Raw genomic sequence first — 14,147 nt, 5'->3', positions numbered from 1 at the left:
TCTTATATTCTTACTGAAGCACTATTAGGGGTTGAATTGTGTCTCCCTTATAAAATATGTTCAAGTCCTAACCCCTAGTATCCCAGAATGATAATATTATTTGAAAATGGGGTCTTTAATGAGATAATCAAGTTAAAATGAGGTCATTACAGTGGTTTCTAATCCAATATGACTGGTGTGTATGTTCAAAAAGAGAACATTTGGAAATGGAGATAGACACACACAGAAGGAAGACGATGTGAAGAAATATAAGTAGAATGATATGTGAGGACACAGGATTGGAGTGATGAATCGTGTATCTAGAAGCCAAGGAATGCTTGAGGCTAACAGAAGCTAGGAGAGAGGCATGCAACATACTTAGTGCCTTCAGAGGGAGCACAGCCCTGCCAACACCTTGATTTTGGACTTGTTAGCAGACTCTACTGACTCGCTCCCTTGCTGTCTTTGATGAAGGAAGCCACCACACAGACAGGCCCTTCCCCAGAATAAAACTGGTATTAGTTTCTATTGCTGCATGACAACTACCATAAACTTAGTGGATCAAAACTATATATACTTATTATCTCGTAGTTTTCATGGCAGGAGCCCGGGCACTGCTTAACTGGGTCCTCTGCTCGGTGCCTCACACAAGACTATAATCAAGGTATCAGCCAGGGCTGTGGTCTAATCTGAGGATTGGGTTCCTTTTCCAGGCTCACTGATTGTTGGCAGGATTCAGTGCCTTACAGTTGTAGGATGGAGGCCCTCGAATCCTAGACGCTTCTCACCTTTCCCTGGCATTTGGCGCTCTCCATAATGTGGCACTTTGCTTCTTTAAGACCAATAGGAGAGCATCTCTAGTTCTTTGAATAGTTCTGACTTCTTCCGTCTCTGCTTTTTAGAGCTTCTTTGAAAGGGCTCACCTGATTAGGTCAGGCTCGCCTATGGTTATTTCCCTTTTGCTTAAAGTTAACTGATCAGGAATTTTAATTATTGGGTTGTCAGTAAAGTCATGACTTATTTTTTACTATGTTTTTCGTTGCAAAAATGCGTCATGACTTTTCTGACAACCGAAATACATCTGCAAAACCTTTCACCTTTTCCATATAAATAACCTAAGCACCGGAGTGATGTTTCACATTAACTGAACCCACCCACACTCAAGGGGAGGGCATTATTCAGGGCAAGCACACCAGCAGATGGGAATCTTGGGGGCCATCTTAGAATCCTGCCTACCACAACTGGCGTATCTAAGTACTATCTGTGAACTTTATTTCTACTTGGCTACTACAGTTTATATTTTGGCAAGGTGTTTTTGCAATACTGTACTAATACTATAGTGGCAATAGCAAAACATTTTTACATTTACCTTTAATAAAATTAGAATTCTACTAAATGTAATATTTACATAGAAGGCTATTTTGTAAGAATTCAAAATCACATCTACTCTAGACTAACATCCTCACAACCTGTGTGTATGAAACACAAAGACAGAATTTCTTTCCTTTTTTGAAATGGGGCAGTGGTCACTGTGATTGAAGAAGAAAATGTTCACAAGCTAGAATGGGGAAAATGAAGGTAGTTTGCTCCGTTAAATAAGCATAATCTGTGAGCTAGGGAAACAATGTCTCTGTCAGAGGATACTTAACAGCTTTTCCCTTTTTATTCCTGTGGCAGACCACTGTGTGATGGAGCCAACCTTGGTTACTGCTGTTGAAATGGCAAGCCTGCCTATGTTTGGTTCTCCTGAGGTGGAGATCTGTGGCAAGGTCAAATACCCCACATCACACCACATAATCTGCAATGTCTTTATGCCAAATCACCTCCCTGAAGGAAGGAGCAGGAAGCAAAGAACTTTCAACAGTTTCTCAATAAAGATGTACTGTTTACACAGTTTTGCTGATATTTCCTTTACTCAGAGGTAAATGCATTTTATGTCTTTTAATATTTTTAAATTAGACACGTTTTTGCCCGTTTTGTCAACTAATAACTCCAAGTACCTACAAATTTCACTTATATTCATTCATTTAAATGGTGGAACTGACCAGATACAGTTTATTAAAATATGCTGTTTGAAAACAATTTTGACTCAGTTTTTAAAAATTGCAAATACATGAAAAACTGTTACAGTGTCATAAGATTGTAAATAATGGCCTTATGAAATTATAAGAAGTAAAACTGTTTTGTAAAAACTATGAAATATCTTAATTCAAACTTCACATATGAAAATATACTCTTTATGCAACACTGAACAGTTAAGGCCACAACAATTGAAAAACAGTTTGAAACACATATTTTTAAATTGCTTGTCAAAAACATTAGCATAAATAAATATCAAAACTGGTCATACTATTCAAAGCAAATAAAACATAATATTAACTTATATTTTTAAGTTTGTTACCAGAAATATTTCTTCAGAAGTTATGTTTTTCAAAGATAAATTACACTGTACTTGGTGACCACATAATATTTATTTAAAGTATTGTACAAGTTCTTGATATTTTTGCTGTATTTAGGGGTGAAGTAGCTTGATGTTTTTGCCCCATGTGGTCATCTTTGCTGTTTTTAAAAGCTATTTCATCTCCCATTGTTTTTTTTTCTGAGAGTGGTTCATTCTTCTTCTTCATAACTTTTGGATTTATCAATGACAGTTGCTTAAAGAGGAAAACCTAGAAAAAACCCCACAAAGAATTCATTTCAGTAAGTGAAATATTCACTTAATAGTATTTCGGGGGTATAATTTTCAACACGTCTTAATATTATTGCATCACATCTTTATGGGGCATCATATGCACATTCTTAGCATCCATTAGCCTTTTTTCTTTTACAATGACAATCATGACTCCTCCCTAAAACAAGATCTTACAGGGTTTAACCTTCAACAACAACCCATACTATCATCTTCAAGTGAACAGAAACTGAAAAAATTAACTACAAAAGAAATCTATGACAGAACCTTCCAAAAGGGTTCTTCAGGAGGAAGAAAAAGGGTCCCAGAAAGGACATCTGAGATGTAAAAAGGAATGATGAGTAAAGAAAGTGGTATAACAAATAATAATAGCATTTAATTTGTGAGGTTATAAAAATTAAAACTCTGGATACATTAACCTGTAAAATGGGAAGAAAGGGGTGATAGGAGAGAAAACACTTCTAAGATCCTGGGGAAAAGTTAGAAACATTGATTAGCTTTAGATTTTAGGTATGCATGTTAAAAATTCTGAAGACAACATCCAGCCTATACACCATTTACAAAAGACACATCTAAAACACAAGTAAAAGTAAAAGAATGAAAAAAAAAAGATCCATTTCCAGTCAAGATGGTGGAGTAGGTAAAGGGTATGCTTGCATCCTCTCATGACCACATCAAAATTACAACTAAACTATAGAACAAGCATCATTGAGAATTGTCTGAAGTCTAGCTGAACCAAAGTCCTACAACTAAGGACACACAGAAGAAGCTACCTTGAGACTGCTATGTGGGGCAGAGATGCAGAATGGGCTGGTCCCACACCTGCATGTGACCATTTAAAATCGGAAGAGATGACTCGGCTGCGGTGATAAGCCCTGGAGGAGCGAGGGGTCCCAGCCCCACACCAGGTTCCCCAGCCCAGGGTTCAACTGCTGGGGAGAAAGTCCCCATAACATTTGGCTGCAAAAACCAGTGGAGATTGTGGATGAGTGAGACGAGGGTGGCTGGAGTCCCAGGCATTCCTCTTAAAGAACCCATGCATGGACATACTGGCTGACTGACTCACTTGCTCTGAGCTCCAGGGCTGGGGAAGCAGCCCGAAAACACCAGGGACAAATGGGGAAGAAATGAATTGTCTGGCTTCAGGGCGGGCTGGAGGGACAGCTTTCTCCTAGACAGAGAAGCTGGTAGAAGGCCTTGTTTCTTTGTTGAGCCCTCCCCGCTCCCGAAGCAGGCCGCTGCCATATCTGAGTCTCCAACAACCTGACTAACATAGATCCTTTACTCCATCCTGGTGATTCCCTGGAACCCCATCCCACCCAAATTTCTGGCATACCCAAGCCGCTTCCAGTGGCTTTCCCATATAAATGGCCTGTTTTAGCTGATGCTGCAGACTTTCCTAAAGTCTTTCAAAGGTTCACAATCCCCAAACAAGCAGCATTAGCCTTGCTCATGTCCGGTACCTCTTGCTGAGCTGCCCTAAGCCCTTCAATAGTGACAGATTGCCTCAGGTCATGGCTTGGTCTCTCAAGGCACCTCCAAGCCCAGCATGGGTGGCAGCCATACGCGGATTACTTTGTGGCTCATGCCAGGTGGCTCTGGGAAGGGCACAGTCTGCAACTGAAATTGGCCTACAAAGTGGCCCCTCCCTGGAAACCCTGGGGCTGGCATGCCTAGTGGCTAGCTTCGGACCAAGCCAGAGCATCATCCAGCCACCTGCAAGGACGACACACCTAAAGGGCAGGCTGGACAGACAACAGAGCCCAGCTAAAGTGAATCTTGCTCCATAGGGTTTGCCCCTGCACAACAGCTCCTCCACTGTAGTCACAGCCAGTCCTCACAACCAGTCAGCCCGAGGGTCAATTTTTCCCACTGACATGTAACAGCAACCATGTCTCAACTACAACAGGAGGGCACACACAACCACACAAAGGACATACCTGGAGCACCCGGCTCAGGTGACCAGGGAGGCTGTGCCACCGGGCATCAAAGGACACCTATTACATAAGGCCACTCTCCTAAGACTGGGAGGCATAACAGCTCCACCTAATACATAGAAACAAACACAGGGAGGCAGCCAAAATGGGGAGACAAAGAAACATGTCCCAAATAAAAGAACAGAACAAAGCTTCAGAAATAGAACTAAACAAAATGGAGACAGGCAATCTACCAGATGCAGAGTTCAAAACACTGGTTACAGGGATTCTCAGTGATCTCAGGAAGAATTTCAACAAAGAGATAGGAAACAGAAAAATGGAGCTAGGAAACATTAAAAAGAAATGAAGAATACATTAGAGGATATCAACAGTAGATTAGATGAAACACAGGATCGAATCAGTGATTTAGAAGATAAAGTAATTCAGAAAGAAAAAAGAAACCAAAAAAAAATGAGGAGAGTTTAAGGGGCCTCTGGGACAACATCAAGCATACCGACATTTGCATCATAGGGGTAACAGAAGAAGAGAGAGAGCAAGGAATTATAAAATTATTTGAAGAAATAATGACAGACAACTTCCCTAACCTGGTGAAGGAAATAGACATACAAGCCCAGGAAGTGCAGAGAGTCCCAAACAAGATGAACCCAAACAGGCCAACACCAGGACACATCATAATTAAGAAGCCAAAGGTTAAAGACAAAGACAGAAACTTAAAAGAAGCAAGAGAAAATCAGTTAACTACAAGGGAGCCCCCATAAGGCTGTCACCTGATTTCTCAACAGAAACTGTGTAGGCCAGAAGGGATTGGCAGAAAACATTTGAAGTGATGAAAAGCAAGGACCTACAACCAAGATTACTCTATCCAGCAAAGCTATCATTTAGGATCGAAGGACAGATAAAGAGCTTCCCAGACAAGAAAAAGCTAAAGGAGTTCATTGCCACCAAACCAGCATTATAAGAAATGTAGGAGGGACTTCTTTAAGGTGAAAAAAAATGAATAAAATGTTAATAACTAAATATCTATCTATCAATTACTTTAAACGCAAATGAATTAAATGCTCTAATCAAAAGACATAGGGTAGCTGAATGGATAAGAAAACAAGACCCTTATATATGCTGCCTACAAGATAACTCATTTCAGATTGAAAGAGACATGAAGACTGAAAGTTATGAGATGGGAAAAAGATATTTCATAAAAATGAAAACCAAAAAAAAAAGCTGTGGTAGCAATATTTGTACACGATAAAATAGACTTTAAAACAAAGGCTATAGGGACAGTCAATTGACTCCAGTGGTTAGAGCACAGGGTGCAGTGCTCATAACACCAAGGTTGCCGGTTCGATTCCCACATGAGCCACTGAGCTGTGCCCTCCACAACTAGACTGAAACAACTACTTGACTTGGAGTTGATGGGTCCTGGAAAAACACATTGTTCCCCCCCAAAAAAAATTTAAATGGGTCAGCTGAGTGGCGCGTTGGTTAGTAGTTGGCTTGGGATGCCAGCTCTAAGCAGCAGGGCCCTGGTTCGAATACCACATGAGGGCCAGTGATGCTGCGCCCTCTACAGCTAAGGTGGTGAACAACAGCTTGACCTGGAGCTGGGCTGCCGTGAGTCGCCAGTGATGGCATAGGCTGCAGTTGGGCTGGCTGGCAATGGGCATGAGCTTTCGTGAGCTGCCGTGAGCTGCCGTCCAATGGCCAGCGAGCGACTGCCTCAGCCGGGAAGAGCGCAATGATAATACCAACATGGGCCAGTGAAGCAACGTCCTCGACAACTAGACTGAAGAACAAAAGGACAGCAACTTGTCTGTTCCCCTCCCTTCCCCGATTCCCCAATAAAATATTTACAAGAAAGAAAAGATCAATAAAATTGATAAACTTCTAACCAGTTAATTAGTGAATAAAAAAACAGAAAACAGAAAATAAATCTGACAAAATATGTGCAAGACCTATACACTGAAAAGTAGGAAATACTGCTAAGAGAAATTGAAGAAGACATCAATAAATGAAGAGAAATATCATCTTCATGAGTTAGGAAACTTAATATTGTTAAGATGTGAATTCTTGGACCAGCCGAGTGGCGCGTTGGTTAAGAGCTGGCTTGGGACGCCAGAGGGCTCCGGTTCGGATCCCACATATGAGGGCAGTGACACTGCCCTCTATAGCTAAGATGCTGAACAAGAGCTCAACCTGGAGCTGGGCTGCCATGAGTCACCAGCGATGGCATAGGCTGCAGCCCCTGCTGCAGTGGGTTGCCATGGGCTACCGTGTGTAGCCAGCAGCCAGCATGAGTGGCCAGCAGCCGCCGTGAGCGGCCGTCCAGAAGCTGGTGACTGATTGCCTCGCCCGGGAAGAGCGCAATGATGGTGCCAACTTGTGCCAGTGAAGCAACGTCCTCCACAGCTAGACTGAAGAACAAAACGACAGCAACTTGTCTGTTCCCCTTCCCCAATTCCCCAACGCTGTTCCCTCCCCCAATTCCCCAATAAAATCTTAAAAAAAAAAAAAAGATGTGAATTCTTCCCAAATTCATCTATAGTCAAAGCAATCCAAATAAAAATCCTGACAGGCATTATTTTTCAGTAATTGACAAACTGATTTTAAAAATTCACATGAAACACAAGGGGTCTAGAATACCTAAATCAAGTTTGGAAAAGAACAAAGTTGGAGAATTAACACTTGTTGATTTAAAGACTTATTATAAAGCTACAGTAATCAAAACAGTGTGGTACTGGCACAAGATAAACTGAAAAAAGGAACAGAATACAGAGTCCAGAAATAGGCCCACACATAAAGTCAATTGCTTTGTGACAAAGATGCAAAGGCAATTCAGTAGAGAAAGGCTAGTCTTTTTTTTAACAAATAGTGCTAGAACAATTGATATTCATATGTTAATAAAAGTGAACTTCAATCCCTACCTTCACCATAGACAACATTAACTCAAAATAGAATACAATTCAGCAATAAAGGAAATATTGATACATGCTTAGATGAATCTCAAAAGAATTATGCTGAACAAAGGATGCCAAACCAAAACAGAGAGTACATAGTGTAGGATTTCATTTATATAAAAATCTAGAACTTGCAAAATAATGTATGATTATGGAAAGCAGGTGAGGATTTACTGAGGATGGCAGGGGTTGGGGGGTGTAGAAAGGGATCACAAAGAGTCACAAAGAACCTTCTGCCTTTAATGGATGGCACTGTTCACTCTCTTGATTGTGATTATGGTTTCCTAGGTGTATACATATATCAAAACTAATCAAATTACATACTTTAAGTATGCGCAGTTTATTACATATAAATTATATCTCAAAGCTATTTTTGAAAAGCAGAGGGGTAATTATTGGGTGAGCCTGAAAGAGACAATCTCGGGTTTTAAGCCTGGGAAAAACTGAATTACAGGAGGCCGTAGGTATAATTTACCTCTGATCTTCCTCACAAGGTAGAGCTGACTGTGTATTTGAGGTGAACATGCAGAGCTATAGCTGTAATGGTGAACAAAGCATAGCATCAGAGAAAGGTAGTTGCCAGGAAAGGCAAGAATCCACAGGCATAGTTTTGGTGGAGAAATTCTCCTCTCAGACTCTTTTATTTATGGTAGTGACAATGCATAAGAAATCTACTGACTGTGAACTGGCATGGGGCACTATCCCAGGAACTGGGAATCTGCCATGTTCCAGCTAGTTTCTGAGGGAGGCACTGGATCCTTAACCTGTGTATCTGCAGCCTCTAGCCTTGTGCCTGGCACATAAGATATACCCAATTAACATATGCTAAATAAACATACAAATAAACTAATTCCATGATGGAAAGAAATTCTTTTTAATAAGTGAAAAGCTTATTGCTTTTTTCATTTAGCTTACTGGGGTGGAAGGAAATTAAGCCAATAATTCAGTTTCCTCAGTGGCTAACTATGGGTCCAAATAATGAGCACTGACTACACTTTGGAAAAGGAATATTTGGTAATTTCCAGATATGACAATTACCTACCAAAAGATTGCTGCTGCCAATTAAAATCATAGGTCCTAACCTGGCTATCTGAAATATTAAAAGCATCAAAACAAAATTCAATGGTGAATTCTGTCCTGTAGATACCAAGAACGCAATTCTTTCTTTTTCTTTTTGTCAGACTATCTTTGGAGTGTCTAATTAAGTGGGTGGGGGGGGTGTGCAAAATTTCAAATACACATTTATTTTGATATGAGTTAATGCAACATTTATTTTCCAAGTTTTAAAAAGTTTGATTTGTTTGGCTTGGATGGTGTCAATAGGTTAGAGAAACTATAGATTAAAAAAAAAGTCATGTGGGAATGACTGAAAAAAGTCTCACCCAAATCATCTATTTCCTTTTTAAAATATGTAGAATAACAGCATGTTCCTTAAGTAGGGAATATGCTGATTACTGATTGATTTTTAAAATATAATTTTCATTACCTTCTGTTTCCTTCCTTTACCCAAGAAAAAGTGTATTTGCTGAAATATATTTTTCCATTAGGTATAAATGAAAATTTAAGCAGAAGCAAAGTTTAAGATCGAATTCTTCGGCCTGGCACTTGCAGCCCTGTGTATCCTCACCTTTGTCCCATCCACTGGTGCTGGCACTCGGGGGCTTTGGTTGGTGTGCTCCTACAGGCGCCTGCCACTCTGCCTCCCAGGTGGCATCCCTTTCCTGGCTCAGCCCTATTTCCTGTCTTGCGCATCCAAATCCTACCACCTATGGGCAATGATGAAGACTGGAGAGCCTGAAACATTCCTAAAACTTGACCACGTGTTCTAGAATATGCATTTCCATTTGGTTGGAGGGTGTGTTTTCAAATATTTTTTTCTGCTGTTTCACTTCACTTTTCTCTCCTTAGGTTTTTACGTCTCCTGACTCATTTACTTTTCATCTTCCTCCCTCATATTTGATTTTCTTTCCCAGAGTCTTTCCCTGAGCTCTTAAAATTAGAAAAGGTATTCACAGGGACACTATGAAGCGTAGGAGAGTATCTGTTCAATATTCTGGTCTCCTAGACAGAGAATCTAAAAAGTTCCTAAACCTTGATCAAATGCTGATTTTACATTGGTTATAATTCTAAGGACAATTCCAAAGAGTCATTTGAGCCAGGTCACGACTATCTTTTTGGGTATAATAATCCAAATTTATAAGATAGTTTTTATAAACATAAAAATGATTATGAAGTAAATTTTAGTAAAAGATAACAATGTGGAGATCAGGGCCAACATAACTTTTGAAATTCCTGAAGTAATGCTGAAAGGAATTTCAGAGTGGCATAAACTTGCAAAGATGGCAAAAGACAGGCTGTTTACTACTCTAAGAACAGCTCCTAGGTTTACACCATCATTCTTTCCTCTTTTTTACTCACTTACAGCTTACAATTCAAGGTCAACCAAAAACATTTACAGAGCATTTACCAGGTACCAGGAACTGTGATAAGTGCTAAGAATATACTGGAAAGCAAAACAGAAAATCATTTCTGTCCCCATGGGGCTGAAGGCCAGTGGGAAGATAGAGACATGAAGCAAATATATAAATAACTATGTGATTGCAAATTGTGATAAATATTAAGAAGGATATAAAAGGGTATTATGTGAGAGAATAATAGTGAGATATAATAATTTACATTAAGTGCTGCTGGTCACAAAAGTCCTCGATTTGTAAATAACATTTAAGCTGAGACCTGAAGGTTGAAAAGTAAGAATTAACAAGGCCTTTCATTTTTCTTTTCTTCCACGTTTCCTCTTCTACCCTGAAATGTAGTCTCATGATTAAAGAAAGTTCTTCTGCAAGTGAAAAGAGTAACTTACTTCCAAGGAGAAGAAACGTATTCATCAGACTTCTAACAACTCCAAACCAGGTATTAGTCATCTGAGAGACTGAAGTAGCATGTTGTAATGTTTTCTGAGCACAATTATCTTTATTTTTTCATTTATCCTCTCTATTTTGTGGCTTTGCCTTACTCTCTTCTAGGCTGTCATGATTATTATACTCTTACAATTTAAGTAATAAATTTCTTTTATGAATCTTTTACTGTATGATGAATCAGCATGGATGGGATGATTGAAAGAAATATACTATTAAATTTTAGCAGAACAACCTGACACATAATCTAAAGTCCAATAAATAAATATGCACGTTAAAAATGTGAAACATGATCTGAAATTCTTCACGTTTCTGGGCCATAAAAACTCATATTAAGGGAGTTAAATTATGTGGATCACCATATCAAAAGTAGAAGGAACAATTCAATACTTTGGTCTTAACATTAAAATGAAAAGTTTATTTCACTTACGTTCTTTGATACTTTAATGTCTTTACCTGGTGTGGATTCATCTTCCAGGCATTCTGAAGAACTGTACTTTGCACGATGATACACGCTTTCTACAATAGAATAGATTTAGAAAAATTTTTTCTAACTAATGAGAAAATGAAAAGCCCTGATGCTTTCAGTGAAATTCTATCAACTCTGAATTATGGGGTAATACTAAAAGAGTATACCACTGGAGTCGTGGACAAGGTCTACACTGCCTATTTCCTGAAAAGTTGAGCAAAAAGCTCAAAATGACCTGACCAATTCTGTAAATGTTTAGATGACCAGTACCCAAATATAGCTACAAAAGTAATAGCAAATGTTAGGGAAGACTTCTGCAAAATATAAATTACCTTTTAAAAAATTAACCGAGTTATAATTAAATTATTTTTACTTAAATGGACATGTTATTTTTTGCATTCCAAGTTAATCCATATGTTATATTGTTGAATAATGATCTTTAAAGTATACTCATGAAGCATATACATTATTTTAATTTATATTATCAATGACTTAAATCTTACATTTAAGTTCTTTTTAACATTTTAGGCTATATGTTAAGAATACTTAAGAGGTGATAAATATTTTAACATTTTTCTTAAAACATTCTAAAACTTACTACTGTTTCTATAGAAGCTAGTAGGAAAAAATATTAAGGGAACTACCTTCTTTGCTTAAGTTCAGATCAACTACCTACTATTATGACAAGTTATTTATTTTTTTTTAGCTGAGACATCCTTTCACCTGTTGGCAGCTCAGCTCGGGCCAGGCATTGGACTGCTGTTGCTCAGAGCTCACACTCTTGAGGGAGCTCTTAACCAACTGAGCCAGTTTGCCAGCCCAATGACAGTTATTTTTAATGAAAACACAGTAAAAGGCACCCTGTGATGTGATGGTGTGGGAACATAATATAAGAGTAGTAGAGCCAAAACACAGATGATTTGGGTGTAGAAAATGTAGGTATCATGGACAATCACATTCTCCTTTGTCCTGTGGCACCTGTTCTCTGACACCAACAGCTAAGCTTGGGAAAGGATTCCTCTTAAATGTCCATGTAAGATCAAAGACTCAGGTCTGGGTTTTGGGGGAAATAACTAGATGGCCTGCTGTGGCGCTAGGCTAGCCTGGTCATCAGCAATGGGTCTGGTAGTGCTCACTAGAGATATAAATAGAAATTTGGGGAAAAGCTCAACTTAATATTACTGATTGAAAAGGGGAAAAAAAGGTAGTAAAGAAGGCTGTCCTAAACCACTTGACATTGACACATGAGCAGCTAGGAGTAATGTGAATATTTTTATGTGCAGAACCTATGGTGGTTGTCAATGAGAACACATAAGCCTATGTAACATATTTCATAGCTTGTTATGAGGGTCATGTGAGAGTAAAAACCATAAAATAGAATACATCTGTGTAAGCTATAATTACTCAAGAATGGCATATATATATATATATATATATATATATATATATATATATATGAATATTGTTATGCATCTACCCTTTTTAAAAAAGTATTCTTTTGAAGTCAAATGGGCTCATACCTTTTGGATTTTCAGTGCATTCACAAGTGGGCTGTTCCATTCGGTTGGTTTTTTTGTCCTGTAAGCAATAGAGAAACAACACAATAAACATATTTGTGCTGTGCTAGAAAACCTAGTCTTGTTTTTTAAGCAGGGTTCCAGAGTCAGCCTCTAGCTAACGACATAAACATGTGACAATTACTTCACATTGCTGGGCTCTTGCCTTAGCTGCCGAGTGACTATTAATGTCACTCCTAGCTTAAAATTGTATGATTCAAAAAAATTGTATGATTCAAGAATTCTACTAAAAGAAGATTTAAGAACATTAATCAATATATGAATTAGCTCAGTATTTTACAATGCCAAATTGGAGTTTAATTAATTCAATGGTAAAGAATTTTAGGGACCACCCTAACTAGAGCTCATAAATGTTCCTTATAAACAGAATCTTTCCCTCTCTCTTAAAATAAACAATAACTGCTAGAACACTTTTTTTTCAGTGACAGCAAGGAGTCTAGGAAAAAGAAGGAATCGAGAAAGAGAATTACCTCTATATATAGCACAATATCAATTTTTTTATTAAAAATACATGCCCACAAAACAATATATGTTTTAAAAGGACACATTCAAATAAAAGGACAAGCATGTTTCAATGATTGTTTATGTTAGGGAGAAGCGGAATGGGGCTAAAAGGAGACCAGTTGAAACAAAGGGAGAGGAGCCTTGCTCGGACCAATAATGATAGTGTTTCATCAACGAGAAGGTATGATTAACTAACTCAGTATTCCACACAAGAGGTCCAAAAATGGAAAATGAATCAATAGTGTTATTCAGTTTGGGTTTCTGAATTCCATACCTCTAAAATGAATCCAGGGTAGTGTTAGCAAACGAATGATTTCAAATCTACGAATGATCTAGCAGAGTGACTGTTAGGCAAAACTGCCACATGGAAGAGTTGTTTTTGGCATCCCTAGCTCCACTTTCAGGATGCCTTTTTCTTCCTCAGTGATACCGCCTCCTATTCCTTCTATAAATACTTCCTTCTAGACTACATCTCTGCAGAACTGATCACACCCTCAAATACTGCTGTGGACAACTTCTGCTTCATCCTATACATGTAAGTACACACATGTATGTCGGCATGCACACATCCCATTTCTGCCACCAGTACCGGGCTCCTAACTTTGTAATTTCATCATTTCAAGGACCCAGTGCTGAACTTCATTGTTAATTTCACCACAGTATACAATACTGGTCCATATCAGTTGATTTCCACTCCTGCAGGGAAAAGAATGTTACCAACAAGTGTGGAAAGAAGGCTAGAAACAAATGCCTCCTTCATAAATTTGCCAAAGCTTTTCCTACAGGATCCGAACAAAGTTATTCATAGAGGTATTTCTGCTCCCACAGGAAGTTGGAATCTGCTCTCTGCAGAGACTAGGGAACCCATATACTTTCTCTTAGGCAGGATCTCAGGGTTTAAGCACATATCATCATAACTTTTCAATGGTGTCAATACCTTTTCAACTGAGTTGTCAATGGTTTCACTGTGGCTATCTGCAGAAACATTTTCATTTTCTCTTACAGCTTTCTTTCCACCTTCCAGATATTCACCAATTTCTTCATTCTTGTCTTCTGAATCTTCATCATCTGAAAGTCTGTTATCCTGTAACAAAATTGATAATCAAGGAAGAGTTAGATTAAAAAA

General features: G+C 38.6%; 1 protein-coding gene across 2 annotated transcripts in view; it reads right to left on the bottom strand.

Annotated features, from left to right (window-relative positions):
* Nucleotides 1-14,147, bottom strand: part of SRPX (sushi repeat containing protein X-linked) — a 186,926-nt gene that overhangs the window by 117,269 nt on the left and 55,510 nt on the right. For both annotated transcript variants that reach the window (XM_019650206.1, XM_019650213.1), the window contains 3 exons: nucleotides 13,959-14,105; nucleotides 12,461-12,518; nucleotides 10,928-10,990 (listed from right to left, as the gene is read on the bottom strand). In XM_019650206.1, the coding sequence (XP_019505751.1) occupies nucleotides 10,928-10,990; nucleotides 12,461-12,518; nucleotides 13,959-14,105 (268 nt within the window). The remainder of the gene's footprint in view (nucleotides 1-10,927; nucleotides 10,991-12,460; nucleotides 12,519-13,958; nucleotides 14,106-14,147) is intronic.

The sequence above is a fragment of the Hipposideros armiger genome, unplaced genomic scaffold (assembly GCF_001890085.2).
Source record: "Hipposideros armiger isolate ML-2016 unplaced genomic scaffold, ASM189008v1 scaffold_7, whole genome shotgun sequence".
Classification (NCBI taxonomy): domain Eukaryota; kingdom Metazoa; phylum Chordata; class Mammalia; order Chiroptera; family Hipposideridae; genus Hipposideros; species Hipposideros armiger.
Note: the sequence above shows the minus strand (reverse complement) of the source record. Positions and strands in the feature narration are given on the sequence as shown.